This window comes from Dromiciops gliroides, chromosome 2 (genome assembly GCF_019393635.1).
Source record: "Dromiciops gliroides isolate mDroGli1 chromosome 2, mDroGli1.pri, whole genome shotgun sequence".
Taxonomy (NCBI): domain Eukaryota; kingdom Metazoa; phylum Chordata; class Mammalia; order Microbiotheria; family Microbiotheriidae; genus Dromiciops; species Dromiciops gliroides.
Window position 1 is genome coordinate 675,423 of NC_057862.1, and position 18,171 is coordinate 693,593.

An 18,171-nucleotide genomic window follows, 5' to 3' on the forward strand; every position below is an offset into this window, starting at 1 on the left:
CCCTTGGGAGTACCCTGGGTCAGACCACCATGCAAACACTGAATGCTGGTGAACTTCCAGCCTGAGCCGTCCCTGGAAGGGTGACTGCCCAGTGCTTATTCTAGGATGCATGCCGAATTTCTGCTTTGCAGAGCCACAATTCCAGCCCAACTGGATAGTGTGGTCTAGGGACCAGTCACTCCATCCAGTAATGGGGGACTATCTGTGAAAGAAATGGCTTCATTTTCCCCCTTGCTTCTGGATTTGAAGCTGCTGGTTCATTCATTGCCTTGTGGATGTCTAGCTGGGTGAGGCTCTGAGTAGGTCAGAGTTGGGAGACTTTCCTGAACATCTGTACTGGGCTCATTTCCACTACAACCTCTGCCAGCTCATGTCAGCTGGAAGGAATAGGTTCTGGGGAGGGGGACAGCCCCACCCTCCACAGCATTTGAGATGAAGAGTGTTAAGGGCTAAAATTCTAGCTAAACTGTCTAAAATATCTAATGAGTGATCGCCAATAAATTATAAGCTTTAGCAAGAGTTAGACTTTTAAGCATTTATTAAGGAGAATAAGAATTTGGTAAAGAGAGAGAGAAAGGCCTAGATTCCTATCTATTAAAGGGAGAGCGCATTTCTAGCTCCCCTCTCCACCAGCGTCCTCAGGAAAGAGAGTGAGACTGAGCTCCAGTCTCTTCCTCCCTCCTCCCACTAGCCCGCGTCACTTCCGGACGCCAAAGAAAAGACTCCTGGTCTTGCCCCCAAAGACCTTCGCTTCATGGGCGGAACTCTTCTACAGTAAGTCTCCAGCAGGTGGCGTCATTCCAATCGTTACAAGAGGATGTCATTGACAAGGATCATGGAGTCCAACATCATTGGAGCTGGAGTTGCTTAGGGGCAAATGTAGGCCCAGCCACAGCCTTGTGAAGCCTGTTGTAGATGGGAAGTTCTGGGAGGCACTGGACTTGGAGTCAGAAGCAGCCTGACTCTTGCCAACTGTGGTTCTGTGGGCAAGTCCTTTCATCTCTGAGCCTCAGTTTCCACATGCATAAAATGAGGATCCTAACAACACATACCTGTCACCCCTCCCTCACAGAATGGCACCCATGTGTCTGGTGCTCAGCTGTGAGACCCCTGTGAGACCCAGCCTCAGTGCAGGCTGAAAGCTACTTTGCTTTGGCCAGAGTCCCCACTTGGTTCAGGCATCATAACCAAGGACTACACGCTCTTCCACCTTTCCACCTCCATTCGACCCCAAGTTAAAAACAAAACCAGTATGGGGCAGCTAGATGGAGCAGTGGATAGAGCACCGGTCTTGGAGTCAGGAGTACCTGAGTTCAAATCTGGCCTCAGACACTTAACACTTACTAGCTGTGTGGCCCTGGGCAAGTCACTTAACCCCAATTGCCTCACCAAAATAACAAAACAAAATAAAACAAAAAAACAGTACCAAATCAACAAAACAAAAACCCCCCAGAAGACTTTCAAATCCTCAGAAATGACTTAGATGCACTTTATTAGAAAGGGCAAAATGGATTGCTGAATTGGGACTTAATTACATGTAGCTAAATTGGGAATTAGCCCCCAAGCACCTATAAAATATCACCAAGAAGGCTTGTTTGACTGGGTGGAGAGATGTCTTTGGCTGACTAAGGCTACGAGAAGGGGTAGAAATTTCTGTTTGTTTCTCCTTTGACTTTTTTTAGGTTGAGGAAAGAAGAAAAAAATCAGCTTTTAGAGACATCTTAAAGGGCAGCTAGGTGGCACAGAGGATAAAGCACTGACCCTGGATTTAGGAGGACCCAAGTTCAAATCTGTTCTCAGACACTTAAGACTTTACTAGCTGTGTAATCCTGAGCAAATCATTTAACCCTCATTGCCCCGGAAAAAAAAGGCATCCTGCTCTGTCTGATCCTCTGGGGCATTTCTTCTCTGGTCAGGTGCAGCCTGATGTAGAATTTGGAAAGTACCCCCTGCATCCCCTTCCTCCTGACTTGATAAGGTATCTCAATTTCAAGATATTCTGTGGAACCACATCCACTCAAAGCAATCACATGAGCCCTCGCCAAAGTGTTTACTTGTAATTGCCTGTCAGATGACATATTTCACATAAAAGGCATTTAATGAAATTACCTAGAAAGAAAGCAATCAATTGCTGTCCCCTATAAACCCAGAGCCTCTAGCAACTATACATATAACATTGGTGGGAAGAGTGGACACATGCATGGTGGGTGTATCAGTAGGAACATGGACAGTGAGGGAGCATATGTGGAAGGGCATTTCAGGCCTCTGATGCTGCAGGGTCACTGACTTTCTGGGACAGCACCAAAGTCATCATTCTATTGCTCCTCTCTGAGTCTGGTCTCATGTCTTCCCCTGGGTGTTGGCTTACTCCTCCATACATCAGCCATAGCATATAACTGCAGAAGGGACCTCAGAAATGATCTGGGCCCACCATCTCATTTTTGTTTTTGTCTTCGTTTTTTTGCAGGGCAATGAGGGTTAAGTGACTTGCCCAGGGTTACAGAGCTAGTAAGTGTAAAGTGTCTGAGGCCAGATTTGAACTCAGGTACTCCTGAATCCAGGGCTGACGCTTTATCCACTGTACCACCTAGCTGCCCCCCATCTCATTTTAAAGAAAAGGAAACAGACCTCATAGCTAAGAAGGAATAGAGTGGGCCTTCTGTCTGCCAGCCCAACATTTCTACCAAACTACACCATTTCTGTTGGATGTGCCCTAAACATCGGTGCTAAAGGTGATGACCCTCACACAGTGCATCTAGGAGACTTTTGTTGAGCCCCAAGACGTCAGCAATGTCTGGGGGAAGCTAGGGACTGGCCAATAGGCAATTAGTGGAGGGCAATCCTCTGATTGCCAGTTGGACAAAATGCCCGACATGGGAGGGGGCAGAGGGCAGAGGATTTTGTTCTGCTTTAGAGAGACATATCAGTTCCTATTCTCAGTCTTGTGAACAAGAAAAAATGATGTAGCATCAAAGGACTCAGCCATGAATGGGCAAGAGGGTGATGCCATGGGTGACAATGGAACCCTCCCAGTCCATGCCCCAGGCTAACTCAGTGCTCTGCATCCTCACCAGCCACTATGGTGTTGGCAGAGCTGTTTCCACCCAAAGGCCTTGTATTTAGGCAAGCTTCCCATAACTATTAGCTTTATTAAGATCCTTTGGTTCACACATGGGAAGTGTGGTTTGCTAGAGAGGCACTGGGCAAGGACAAGAGTACAGGTCCTGCTATGGTTTGGGTCATCCTTTCCCAATGGAAGACATATGGAATAGTGATCTGGGCACCATTTTTATTCTTCTTCTATGAAGTGGGAAAATTTCCAGTTAGCTCTGGCACAATCCAGCCCCAAATAGATTTAGAAGCTGGCTGCAATATCATATACAAACAGCCCTGGAAAATCTTTCTGGTGACAGAAAAGACAATTGCAGATGAGACTCAACAGAAAACAGAAACAGTCACACAATTGTCTGAAACCTTTGCCAAGAGCAGGGAAATTCCAGGCCAACAGTAGAAATGGATGCTCCTAACATAACACTTCTGACAGATGCCCTTTTAATGAGGAAAAAGGAAATACCTTCATTAAGATAAGGAACATAAATATATATGGATGGCCTTCTTGCTTGTATGAAAGGGAGGATGAAGTTTAAGAAAGTCCAAGGAATATTGTATAAGGTATTCAGCACCAATTTCAGGGGCTAGAAAAATGATTTGTTTTCAATTAGAAATTCAAGTTACATTCAGAGTGTTGATTTCCTTAAAAATGAGGAAGGAACAAAATATATGACTGAAGGGTACAAGACAGAAAAAATGTCACAAAACCAGTCAGGGACAAACTCCCACACTGCACCAGAATTGGTAGTGCTAGGAGTTAGAGGGGCCCATAAAGAACCCAGTGAAATTCCCTGCAAGGGCTAGGCCCAAGCCAAACCAGATTGAGACCCTTGGAAATGCTATGGAAATCAGAATGTATGAAACATACAGACAGACAACATGCCTTCTAGATTTTTTTTTTTTTTTTGCAGGGCCATGGGGGTTAAGTGACTTGCCCAGGGTCACACAGCTAGTAAGTGTCAAGTGTCTGAGGCTGTACTTGAACTCAGGTACTCCTGAATCCAGGACCAGTGCTTTATCCACTGCGCCACCTAGCTGCCCACAACATGCCTTCTTATGGGCACTGCCCTTGGTTCTAAATATGTGGTGGCTGAGAAGGTCAAGTCAGGGATATGACACACAGAAATCCAAAGGTTGTTCAGAAGGGTGATGATGTTCAGAGAAGGGAAGAACCAGATTCAGATCTTCCTGATGACCCACAATGAAACCTCTTCAGTTCTCCCAGGGACTCAGGACAGCAGATAGGAAGAGGCCACAATGGAATAGCATGTTCTGGATGGCTTCTCATCATCCCAGGCCAGACCCCTGCTCCTCTAATTCTAAGGAATCAGCCATCAACCTAAGGAGCCTGCTGGGGGAGGGGTCATCAGGGAACAGAGAGAGGGGGATCACCTGAAAAGGAAAGACGTGAAAGCCACCAGGCAGAGATGGGAAAAGTCCCACTGGGACTCTGTAATTCAATGAAATGAAATACATTTCCCTGTCTTTGAGTAGCTTGCATTCTCCTGGGGCTATGACACATAAGCAAAGGCACAAACATAAGACAATGCAAACTACCAGCTTAACATAGAGTGTGAAGGTCACTGTCCATAGCAGGAGGGAGCCACTAAAAGGGAGGGGAGGCCACGGTCAGTCTACTCTAAGATGACTGACGGCTTGTAGAGATGGGTGGCAGAAGGGAGAGTCTGGAAGAGCAGTTATGGAATTCTTCTGGATTCTGGGTGAAGGAAATTCAGAGTCTGGACTAGGGAGCTCTGATCACAGTGGAACACAACATAGAAATGAGAACTGGGCATTACAATTACTGACAAAATCCACTTAAAATTACACCAAAATGTTGGAGAAGCTATGGAAAAATTGGAACACTAATGCATTGTTGATGGAGCTGTGAACTGATCCAACAATTCTGGAAAGCAATTTGGAACTATGCCCAAAGGGCTATGGGACTGTTCATACCCTTTGATCCAGTGGTACCACTACTAGGTTGTATCCCAAAGAGATCATAGAAAAGGGAAAAGGACTCACATGTATAAAAATATTTATAGCAGCTCTCTTTGTGGTGGCAAAGCATTGGAAATCAAGGGAATGCCCACCAATAGGGGAATGGCTAACCAAGTTGTGGTATATGAATATAATGGAATACTATGTTCTGTAAGAAACGATGAACAGGAGGAGTTCAGAGAAACCGGGAAGGACTTACATAAACTGATACTGACTGAGAGGAGCAGAACCAGGAGAACGTTGTACACAGTAACAGCAACATTGTGTGATGAACAATGGTGATAGACTTGGCTCTTCTCAGCAGTCCAATGATCCAGAACAGTTTCAAAGAACTCATGATAGAAAATGTTCTCAACACCCAGAAAAAAGAACTGTGGATTATGAATGCAGATAGAACCCTACTGTTTCTACTTTTGGGCTGTTTTTTCCCCATCTTTTTTTGAGGTTTTCCCCTTGTGCTCTGATTATTCTTTTACAAGATGACTAATGCAGAAATATGTTTAATGTGACTATACATATATGACCTATATCAGACTGCTTTCTGTTTTGGGGAGGAGGGAGGGAAAGGAGGGAGAAAAATTTGGAACTAAAAATCCTATGAAGGGGGGCAGCTAGATGGTGCAGTGGATAAAGAACTGGCCCTGGATTCAGGAGGACCTGAGTTCAAATCCAGCCTTAGACACTTGACATTTACTAGCTGTGTGACCCTGGGCAAGTCACTTAACCCTCATTGCCCCGCAAAAAAAAATCCTATGAAAACAAATGTTGAAAATTTTAAAAAAAGAAAAAAGAAAACAAACAAGCAAAAATAATTAAAATTACACCAAGACCAAGGCTAGCTATTTGAAGTATATGCTTTCTGTTAATCTCTCAGAGACTGCTCCAGGCCATGAGACAATCAGCAAGAGAGGAGGAGGCAGACAAGAGTGGCCACATTGGAGGGATGGAGCAATTGAGGCACAAAGATAGCAGGAGACCTATGAAAGTCCCACCATCAATGAATGGTGGCAGTCTGGGTCAGAGCCTGGGTCCACATTAGCAGGTGTTGGTTGGGGATAATGATGACCTAGATGGCTGGGTGCACAGTTAGGTGGCTTTAAGCCAAGTACAAAATCCTCCTGGACTGGGTGCCCCCTGCCCTGGGAACACTCCCTCCCATCCCCCCCACCCCAACGTACTTCTTTGCTCTTGTGTGTCAACAAAGATGTCACTTCCAACTCAGTCATGAAAGAAACATTTATTAAGTGCTTTCTGTGTGTCAGGTGCTGTACCTGTCCCCTCCAGGGATACAACAAAGGCTCATATGTGGTTACCACCCCCACTTGAACCAGAGGGCAGGATGGGAAAGGCCTGGGAGAATAAGGCGGGGGTGGGGTGGGGAGAGTTCTTGCTGCTTGGTTGGGAAGAAGGAAGACAACTCTCAATTGTTTTATGAATCATGCCAAACCAAGGGGCTGAATGAGGTGACTCGTAAGTTCTCTACTGGCCATCATGTTCTATGAGGTACTACTATCTAACTTGCCTTGTGGGGCTCTAGCACTTCCATGGAACAAACGCAGGTGGCTACCATGGAGCTGTTCCTGTTATCCTGCACAAGGCAGAGAGGGATGGGGTATATGAAGTGGTTCACTGGCAGAATGACAGACACCAGGGGGTCAGAGAAAGTTGTCTCACACTGCAGACCAGACAGAACTGTGCACCCCTCCCCTCCAATGGAGAATGCCACATCGATCCTCTTCTGACCCTAGAGTTTCAACCAAGTCTGCAGAAGATGGAACGTGACTCTACTTTGCAGAGCTATCTGAGGTAACTCAGACTAGAGTGGGGGAACATGAGGTAGATAACCTGTGGTCTAGGGGGACCTGCCTCTTTTCACCTTCCCCCATTCATTGGCTCACATAGGCCAGGTCTGTTCTCTGAGACTGACCCCAAAGGACCATATTGTCTTTCCTTGGTTCATGTCCCACACAGGCTTCCTCAGAAAAATCTCCAAATTTGGCTCATGTTTGGCTAGGTCCCCACAAATATGGCTAAATGAGGTCCCCATTTCCCATAAAAGAATTTGAGGTAGTGGATGCATATTGAGTCGAGGGTAACCTTTATTTCACCCCACAGAGAACCCAAAAGATGCTCAAGACTCACACTTATATTCTGGTGAATCCTTAGCTCTCCCCACCTCCCCTAGGGTCTGACACTGTCACTCATGGGCTCCTCATGACATGCTGGGGTCTGGACCTTCTCCAAAAGCCAAGACACTGTGCAGCTGCCAAACACCCCCTTCCCATTGGATCTGATTTGTCTGAAGAACTCCCTGTGATGGCAAGGGTGGCAAGGCCCTGACCCTCCCAGTCATGGTTGAGTTCTACCATAGTGGCTGAATGTACAATCCTGTTTCTCAGATATCCCTTAATTGCTTCTAACTTAGATCTATTCTTTGAATAGGGAAAAGGCTAAAAAAGTAGTCTTTTTCATGGGGCATGGAAGGGTGGCTTCTCTGCCAGGGTGAGACTGAAGCATCTCTGAAGCAGCCCAGGTTTTTTCCACTAGGTGCTTGCCCAAAGGTGTGCCTGAATCTCTACTGGGAGGGGCTCAGGCTACTGCCTCCACCCCTGCCCCTTATCCCAGAGCCTGATCCCAAAGGGAGGAAAGAATGGTCTCAGGCAAGTAAGAATCCAGATTGCATGGCTTGGAACTGGCTTACCCAAATCTTCAGACATCGATACAAAAGATGACAGAACAGGCAGAAAACAAGAAAAAACCCAGATCTGTCATGGTGGATTTCATCAACTCTGCCAATCAGGGCTGCTGGGACCTGGTGGCCAGAGCTTTGTATGAAGGTGGAGGACCTGGAGTAGAATCTCATTTTGGCCGTTATTCTCTCTGAGTCCTTGGGGAAGTCCCTTCTCCTCCATGAACCTCAGGTGCCTTATCTTATGGGAACCAGTGAATTCCTTCCTCTAAAACCTGTGCTTATGTGAGGCATTGCCACAACAGTTACCAGGTATGGACAGATCATGTGTATTTTGTATGCCTCAGTTTCCTCATGGGTAAGATGAAGGGCTCAGATTCAGTTGTACCTAAGATTCCTTCCAGCTCTGCTTGTTAAAAATGCCTATGAACATTATTAATGGTTCCTTTAAGGAAAGAGAGATGAGACAAGCCACTCCCTCTGAGTGGCCAGGTCACAGAGGGTCCATTCCCAACAACAGCTTCCATTCCTTGGGGTGTGGCTGTTCTGACATTGCTCCTTTCCCCTCCCCAGCTCTCTGGCCCAACTGAAGCCCCTAGGGAGGAAGCCTCTGCCTGCAAGGAGGCTTCCCCATGTTGGCTGTGCTACAGGAAGCCTGGGGGTAGGGGCAGGAAGGAAACAGTTATAGAGAGGGAGAGAGGATGGGAGGCCTTGCTCCCACTGCCAGCCCTGCAGAAAGGTGTTGGCACTATCTCACTCCACTGGGGGCCAGTCTGGGAAGCTCTCTACTTTGTTACTGTGGAATAATAGCTTCCTGCTCACAGTAAGCATTGGGAGGACAACCCATTACAAACGGGGACTTTCTGGGCAATTCACAGAGACAGAGACAGCAAGGCACAGACAGGAGGGAGTGCTCTAAACTCTGGCTACTGTGATGCTTCCGCAAAGCCTCCACTTGCCGGGGGGCTCACTCCTTGGGGTTTCCTACATGCTGCCATTGTTACTCACATGCATTAGAATGAGTAGTATTTGGCATGGACAGGAACCTTGGAGAGCAACCATTTGAACCTCTTCCTTTTACTGATGGAGAAGTGGATAGGGAAGGATGTGGGATCTCAGCAAAGTGGAGATGGAAGGAGCCATAGAGAGCATCTTGCCCAGTCTCTTCATAGGGAAGAATGATTAGACTTCTTCTGTTTAGACCCGAAGGGAAGCACTGGGAGCAGTAGAGGGAAAGTATCAAAAAGGCTGTTTTAAGCTGAATATAAGAAGGCAGTGTGGTGCAAAGGACAGAGCCCTGGGCTTGATGTTGGGAACACCAGGTTCGAACACCATCTCAGAGACCAGCTGTGTGATCTGACTAGTTACTAAAGGGCTGTGTGCTTCAGTTTCCCCATTTGTGAAGTGGGGATTGTGGTAGCATTAACCTATAGGGGTTGTTGTGAAGGTCGGAATGAGGTCACACAAATAAAGTACTTTTCAAAATACAACAAACACCAGTTATGACTGTCATTAAGGGACAATGTCCTGATGAGCAACCTTCAAATGGAATGGGAGATCCCTGGAGGTCCTCAGTTAGAGGCTGTGCACTCATTTGTCAGGTGAGGGGTGCTCCAGTCACTGAACCCCACATTCTTTCATTCAGTGATTATTATGTGGGTGAGGATCAGAGGTTACAGGGAGGCAAGGGTATGGGCACACCCTTTGGCATGCATGGATCCATTTGAAACTCTCTGTGGTGATTGGGGATTAATGGTTGGGTTTAGGTTACTGTGTTGAGTCTACAAAGTGGAACCCCCAAACCAGACCAAAGAGACATCCCAAAGACCAGAAAGCAGATGGTTCTCCCTGGACCAGTTCAGTCTCTTCTTCTCCACAAAAGAACCAGCTTAAAATCTGAGCTAAAATATGCAGCCCAATATTGTGATTTGTGACGATGGCACACAATGGGCCATGCCAGTGACAAGTGGCCATAGACTCAACACAACCTCCTACATGGCCTTGGGCTGCCTCTATTTCAGAGTCAACAAGGCCCATGTGAAGTGTCAATCTCACATAAATTCATATAGGGTTAGGGTTAGGATTAGTCATGACAAGATAGAAGCTCACCAAGGTCATGAGCCCAAGGCTCACTTTCCTGTCCTCTTTGGTCAACAACCTACAGCTTCTTTTGGTTCCAAGCTTTAGGGTCCCTCATGATGGTGAAGGGGAGCTAATGGAAGTAGGCAGAAGGAAGGAGGTCGTGAGTGCTTATTTGCTCTGGGAAGGTTTTTACACCCATCATATCCTCTCTTAAATAGAGGAAAACAAGAGCACAGCATGTCTCCTCTGCCTGAGGGATCAACTGAAGCCACACTTGCTGGAGGAGGTGTGTTAATAAGGAGCTGACTACTGTTGAAGCACCTTGATGGTGGAATGATGGAGCATCATTATCCCATGATACTAGTGACAACCCCTTCAACAGTCACCAAAATACTATGAGAAAAGATTGTCAAAACGGAGAAGGCTCACTTGTGGGGAATATCTCAGGAGCCAGGGATGGTGAAGGAGGAGAGGGAGAGGGAGAGAGCGAGACAGCAAGAGAGTGAGAGAGAAGAGGAGAGAAAAAGAGAGAGGAGACAGAGAGGAGGGGGAGAGAGAAGCAGAGCAGGAGGAGGAAAGAAAAGCAGATAGAGGGGGTAGGGGAGAGAGGGAGATGGAGAAAGAGAGAGAAAAGAAAGAAAAAGAAAGAGGAGGAAAAGAGAGAGAATAAGGGAGAGGGGGGAGAGGAGAAAAATGGGGCAAGGGGGGGAAGAGAGGAGAGAGGATGGGGTAGAGGGGAAGAGAGAGAAGGAAAGAGAAAAAGAGATGGGGAGGGGGGAAAAGAGAAAAGCAGAGGGGGAGGAGGAGAGAAGGAGATGGAGAAAAAGAGAGAGGAAATAAAGAGAAGAAGAGAGGAGAGATAAAGAGAGGGAGAGGGGAGAGAGAGATGGAGGGGAAGAGAGGGAGATGGGGGAAGAGAGAAAGAGAGCCAGAGAAGAGTCATGAAGGCACAAATAGGTAAGAGCATAAAGAATGAAAGTCCTGCATCTCCCTTTTCTGGATTTGGCTGTACACTGCTGCAGACTGAGACACAGGAATCTGATGGAGGACCCCCTGCTCAGAGCTCAGTCTGACTTCAAGGATGCCTCCTCTGAGCAGTAGTCCCTGCTCACTCCTTAATGGGGACCCGGGGCCTCACCATGCATTGTTCTGCCCCTCCAATGCTGTGGATTAGTCAATTCTGTCTGTTTTGGCAGATTAACTCCTGCTGCTCCCATCCCACCCCCAGCCCTGCCTGCCTTAGCTGGTGACTGCATCTCTTGTGCATCATTCAGGAGATGTCCTGGTTCACTTGCTTCAGTCACCACTGCCAAGCCTTCTCTTCCACCACATTGACACCCAGCTTACCCACTCCCAGTTCCAGGACTGTGAACTTAACTCAATTCAACTCTGTCACTGTTCCTGGATGAGGTTTTCCAGACTGCTTCCTTAAGTCCTCATGCCTCATCCCTATAACTTGTGTTTTTTTGTTTTTGTTTTTGATTTATTTTCATTTTTATTTTGTTTTTTTATCCCTATGGCTTTTTAAACCAAAGTGCCCCTCCTTAGTCATTGTGCCCCTTTGTGTATTGTCCCCTCTATAGAATGTAAACTTTCTGAGAGAAAGCACTGCCTGCCTTTTTATGGGTCCCTATTGCTTAGCCCACGGTGCTTGGCATAGGGTGCTTAATAATTGATTTCCATTCACTCATTGGCTCATTCATTCATTAACTCATTCATTCATTCACTTATAGGTGCTATATGTCTCCCAGCTCTGTGCAGGGAGCTTCGGCAGGGCTGGCTTGATTGTACTGAGAAGGGCAGAGAGTTACTTCCTGCAGTTTCTGGCTCATCCCTGGACAAGTAGCCACTGACTTGGTTCTAAGAGAAAAGCTGAATCCTATCTGGGTATCAGTGAGACAGATGGATTTTCCTGCCTATGCTTCTGAGCTTATCAGGTCATCAAAAGACCATTGAACCATCCTCCCCCTGTCCCACTTGTGAGGTCCTGTATGCTGGCAAGTTCCTGTGACCAGAGTCCCAGGAAGGGGCCTCCTGTGTCCCTTATAGTCTCCTCTGAGGGGTCCCCAGAGGCTTCTGGGGAGTCAGTCCCCAGACAGTGCCCCCAGGGGGTTGGCCCTGACCATGGACAAGACCAAAGACTACATGTGAACATGCATGCCACCTTGGCCCACTCCCCTGGGAGGAATCCTCTTCCTCTTGGGTCCTGGGTGCCTTCAGAATAGCTCCATCGACACAGATCTGGCATGACGATAGTGGGGCGTCTGAAACTGAGCAATGCCCAGGGATGGCTCTTTTTCAGTCCTATGGAGGCTTCATTCTAAGATATAGGGCACTGTAGCCACAGCATCCTTCCTCCCGAGGTGCCTGTTGGTGACAAGGCATCTAACCTGATTTGAAGATGAGACCTGGTGTAGGTTGGTTTTTGCCTGGACTCAAACATGGCCATGTTTTGATCTCAGATCACCTCCTGATGCACTCTTCTGGCTCTGACTTATGACTGTCCCATGGGGGACAGACCTCATGGGAACCCATTCTCTCCACTTGCCAGGAGAGGAACACTATGGACTGGGCAGGTGGGGGTGGGGAGCTGATGGCATCCCAGAGACTCTAAGCCAACTATTTTCCCAAACAACTCAATGAAATGGGATGGCCACCAGCAGGGGCTATACTGGGCAGGGTGGGGGGAAAAGGAGGAGAGGCTGACAGCTCGGATGTCTGCCTGCTCATAAGAGAGATCTGAACCCTCCTTCTCTGCTGAAAGGGGAGGAAGAATTTCTTGAACATCAATAAACAGCATGAAAATAACCTTCCCAGATTTCAGAAAAACCTAGAAAGACTCAAGTGGACTGATGCTAAGCAAGATGAGCAGAACCAGGAGAACATTGTACACAGTAACAGCAACATTGTGTGATGATCAGCTGTGATAGACTTGATTCTTCTCAGCAGTGCAATGATCCAAGACAATCCCAAAGGACTCATGGTGGAAAATGTTCTCCACAACCAGAAAAAAGGACTGTGGATTCTGAATGCAAATTGAACCGTACTGTTTCTACTTTTGTTGTTGTTGTTTTTTCTTTTTTGAGTTTTTTTCCTTTTGTTCTGATTCTTCTTTCACAACAGGACTAATGCAGAAATATGTTCAATGTGATTGTACGTATATAACCTACATCAGATTGCTTTCTATATTGTGGAGGGGGAAGGGAAGTGAGGGAGGGAGAACAATTTGGAACTAAAAACCTTATAAAAATAAATGTGGAAAACTATGTTTACATGTAATTGGAAAATAATAAAATAATTTTATGATTTTAAAAAAGAGAAAATAACCTTCCCAAGAGAAAAAAGAAAGCATGATGTGACTTCTGGTCAACTAAGAGCCCCTTCTGGCCAGAGTTGCAGGGTCTCAGGTGACCCTGAGAGGGTCAGGACAGGCTGGGCAGCATGTGGCATTTCAACATGACTGGAATGAGCCAAATCCAAGTGTTGTGTCAACAGGAGCCAAAATGTTGGCCAACATCGCCAAGTTCTCTTCAGGGAGACACTGATTCAGGCACAAGATGAGAGGCTACAGGTGACGGTAGCCTTGGCCCTTCTAGTCACTACTCATCTGCCATGTCCTTGGCAAAATCTGAAGGAGACAGCCAGAATGACTTGAGATGAGGTTGGGGACTTTTATGGACACAAGGAACTCCCAAGTGAAGAATTCCCTTTACAAACCATTGCAGTGTGGCACCTCAACATAATGGTCATCTGGCCTGAGCTGGCCAGCAGGGGTTCAAAGCTCCCATGGGAGCATTTGGTGAGACTCCATCCCAAGTGAAGGAGCAATCAAGAGCCCTCCGAGGTGCTCTTGGGATCTCTGGGGTCAGTCTGACTGCCTATTTCCCATAGGGCTGCATCAATTGTCAGAGAGTCTGCCCCCTTCTGCTGCATCAAGCCCACATGCCCTAGCTCTAGGCCCCAGAGGTCCCCCAATGTCATCACCAGCTCTGAACTAGCTTTGTAGCCATCAGAGGGCATATCCAGGAAGGCACCAGAGCACCTACTGTTTGAGCCACACACATGAGACAGACAGACATAGACAGTCCCTACCTGAGTAGCGGCTGTTTGGGGTATGGAGGCTGCTCTCCCCCTGGGCCCTGGGGCACCTTCTTCGTCACCTGCTTATAGATGTTTCTGGCAGTCACACCAATCCAGAGCATCGTGGAGAGGGTGGAGTAGTGGAGTGTGATACCAACCTGGGGAAGGAAGGTCAAAGTCAGCCAAGGAGCATCAGCTGAGATGTTCAGGTTCCCCCAGTGAATTCCTGCTGAGCAGAAGGACCTAGAAGCTGTGTGTAGGATGTGGCCTTAAGGGGTGACCATGGTGGGCAGCTCAGATTCACCTGCTGAACAGGGCTTGGGAAGTGCTGTGGGATGAGGTGTAGAGGCCTCAGGGGCCCATGGCCTAGGTTCCACCAGCTTGGGTCTTTCTCAGGATGAGATGCTCTGTTCAGAAAGGGTCTGCCTGGAAGAGTCATTGGCTCAGTTGGCCCAGGCAGCGAGTATGTGTCTGGCTCCAGGTGAGGACCTGCTGAGGTGCCAGGTACTCTTGGGTCATGGGCCAGCTGATACCCCAGGAGTCCTTGGGGCAGTCACTGCAGGGCTCTGCCCAGCAGCTAGGTATCTTCAGCCTGGGAGTTCTTCCCCCCAACCTCCACCCCTACCAGGGGAGGACAGGCCCTGAGCATCCAAAGATCTAGCCAGGAGATCCAGAAGTGACCTTGGTACTAGCTGCTCCCGAGGACCCACAGCGGATGTCTTAGATTGGCAAAGCTCTAGTGGCCCCTGGCCCCCTGACAGCTAGTGATCAGTGTGTCCTGATGATGGCTTGAACCCACCATCCACCCAAAGTGTACCAGGGCACCTTCCCTATAAAGGGAGAAAGAAGAGAATCCTTCAGTATGAGAAAGGTCTATGACCTACAGAAGAGGGAAGGAATAAGCATTTATTAAGTGCCTACTATTTGAAAGGCATTGTGCCAAGCACTTAATCCTCAACACAATCCTGCGATTCGGTGCTGTTATTATCCTCATTTTATCATTGAGGAAATAGAGGCAGACAGAGGTGAAGTGACTTGCCCAGTGTCACACATTGTTACATAGCCTCTGAGGCTGGATTTGAACTCAGTTCTCCCTGACTCCTGGAATTCCGACAGTCTTATGCACCTGTGCTTAGCCCAACAGAGCCTGGCACACAGTGGGTTCCTTGAGGGCAGGGAATGTCCTTCTTTTTAGGAATTATATACCCAGAGTTTAGCACAATGCCTAACATACAATGGGTGCTTAATAAATGCCTATTGAATTAGATTGGATTCTTCAGTGAGGGCAGATTATCACAGGCCACTAGGTAGCAGAGGGGAGACAGTGCTGGAATGGGAGTCAGGAAGACCCTGCAGGTGCATGGCAAATGACTTGAGAGCTCTGTACCTTGATTTCCTCATTTGTAAACTGGAGATAATTGCTCCTGACAATGAGATCCCTTATGTAAAGTGCTTTGCAAAACTCAATGTGCACCGGGAACTCCAGTGATTATTTTTTCTTTCTTCCTTTCTTCCTTTCTCTTTCTTTCTTTCTTTCTTTCATGGGGCAATGAGGGTTAAGTGACTTGCCCAGGGTCACACAGCTAGTGTCAAGTGTCTGAGGTCAGATTTGAATTCAGGTCCTCCTGAATCCAGGGCTGGTGCTTTATCCACTGCACCACCTAGCTGCCCCCAGTAATTATTATTTTCAATGAACTCTGATGCTGGGTTCTGCAGACCAAGGCAAGATGGAAGATAAAGGCTAGGCAGTGGGTGCCCCACCAGGGTGAGGCAGCAGGTGTGCACACCTGGATCCTGCCCCTCATGGGACACTCCTTTCTCCTGCAGCCTGGCCATGGGTCTGAGAGCTGGGGGGGTTTGGAGAGCAGATCTGCCTCTTCCAGCAGAGCACCTATCTGTCCTTCTCCTTGTAGGGAAGGAGACTTCAGGGGGCTTGACTGGGTCAGGAGCACAGCTTCTTCTGACCTTTGAAGGAGAAAATGCCAAAATGTGTGGGAAGAAGAGCTGGCTGGCAGCCCAGCTGGAGGAGACGATGAGGGCAGGCACAGGGTTAGGAATCCAGGAGCATGCAGACCATTGGCCCTCCCTCTGTGTGGGCACCCCTCACGGTTGTGGGCACCCTCTCACAGCTGTGGGCACCCTCTCACACATGTGGGCACCCCTCACAGCTGTGGGCATCCCCTCACAGATGTGGGCACTCCTTCACAGCTGTGGGAACTCCCTCACAGCTGTGGGCAGCTATGCTTCCTCTGTCCCGGCTGTGAATAAGTATGGGCACCATGTGGGTGCTGTGTGGGTATCATGGGGGCACCATGTGCTCACCATGAAGACACTGGGTGGACCTCACGTGGGCTCCGGGGTGGGTAGCTCCTGGGTGGTGCCCTGCTTGGGGTTGAGGTGAGGTTACCATGAAATTCTCATCACGGGAGGAAGAGCCTCCAGGGGCCAGCCTGGTTGCCTCAGGTCTCTGTCCTCTCCCCTTTTCTAAGAGGCTCCTTTTGCTCCTACCTGGCCCTCATGGTGACTGATGAGATTCCTAGAGTTTTACACTGTGGCATCTTGAGTCAATGAGTGCCAAGCTCAGAGATGGAACAAACTTGGCCCTCAGTGCCCACCTAAAACAGCTGCAGTTGTTGAAGACCTCCTGGGAGGGGCAGTTCCCTTTGCCCAGAGCCAACCACTCCATGTTGGGACAGCTGTAGTGATGGATCACAGCCACACAAGCACAGAACTTGGAGGGGTCTCAGAGACCCTCCCATTGTATAGTTGATGAAAGGGAGTGATTGGTTCATGGATATACAGGCGGTGAGCCTAAGAGGTAAGATCTGAACACAGGACCTCTGAGCCTACACTCTTGGAAAGTGTTCTATTGGTCCAGTCTCTGGGCCTGATGAAGGCCAATGGTTTTGGCCACAGAAGGGAAGAGTATGGGCAGGGGAAGGCAGGAATGAAGGAAGAAGGAAGGAAGGAAGATAGGAAGGAAGGAAGGAGTGAATGAATGAGTGAGTAAGTGAATGGGCATTGATTGAGCCCCCACCGTGTGCCAGGCAGACCCTGGGTCTAGAAGGAGCTCGCTGTCTAGCAGGTGCCATGCTGCATTTAGGGCTGTCTTGGTCTGGGAACAATGGCAGAACTGGGGACGGGGCAGAAGGTGTGGAGGCAGATTGAGGCTCAACATCAGAAGACTTCCCAAGAGCAAGAGCTGCCCCACCCTGGAATGGGCTGCCCCCAAAGGGGTAAGCTTTCTGTCCACCAAGGGCTCCCAGCAGAGGCAGGGCCAGGTTCCCTTCCAACCCTGATATCCTCTGACTATGAGGCCCTCTGTCCCTAGACAGATTACTGGCTGGCCAGCCCGATCTGGTTGAGATCATCTCTCACTAGCCTCCAGGATGGACTGCCCTGGACTCTTCCTTGAGAATTAAGACCACCTTGTCCCTGGGCCCAGGCTCTGGAGTGACCGGCCCGGCCGGCACTGACTCTGGTCCCGGCCACCTTCTGAGTTAGCCTAGGCAAACATCTGTGAGCACATATCCCCATGAATAACAAGGGAAGCTCACTGAGCACCCCAGTGAACCTAGGGGGCTGACATGCCCAGTGGTTGTACCCTAATAAAGTGGCACTCCATCTGTCACACGCAGCATGCAGAGGAGAGGTCTTTATTACTATGGAAACAGTGATTGGGACCAAATTAGCTAATGACGTAGCCTCTGTCTGATTGCACAAAATGAGGTAACCTCTGAGGCGGTCACTTGACATGCTGCAGTGACAAGGACAACGTGGCTCTAATTGGGGAGCACAGTAGTGGGTGAGGGCCCCAGCCTGGCCCCTGAGGACTGAGCACAACAAGGTCTGTTTGGTTTGTCTCCAGATGAAGCCACGCACGGCCTGGCAAGGCCACTGAGGGAGGTGACTATTTGCTGGGACACCCTGGAATGGGCCTCTTGGCTGAAGTGAAGGGGACAGCATTCAGAAATAGTCTCAATCAAGGACTCAAAGGAGAGTCCGAGGCCCACTTTAGCCTAGTGCAAGCAAGGGGGTGACCCCGGATTGGTGTACAGTCGCTCGAGTTTGGGATGGGAAGGAACACATTTGTGTGCAGGAATCTTGGCCCAACTCTGTAGTCCCCCCTTCTGGGGGAGCCAGTGGCCCCTCATGTCTCTGTTTGGGTAGCCTCAGGGGTCAAGGCCTCTGTGAAGGTTGAGTCAGGC

At 48.5% G+C, this 18,171-nt stretch overlaps 1 protein-coding gene across 2 annotated transcripts in view; it reads right to left on the bottom strand.

Moving 5' to 3' along the window:
• ADGRA1 (adhesion G protein-coupled receptor A1) overlaps positions 1 to 18,171 on the bottom strand; it is a 299,237-nt gene that overhangs the window by 37,093 nt on the left and 243,973 nt on the right. For both annotated transcript variants that reach the window (XM_043988669.1, XM_043988670.1), the window contains one exon: positions 13,976 to 14,121. In XM_043988669.1, coding sequence (XP_043844604.1) covers positions 13,976 to 14,121 — 146 coding nt within the window. The remainder of the gene's footprint in view (positions 1 to 13,975; positions 14,122 to 18,171) is intronic.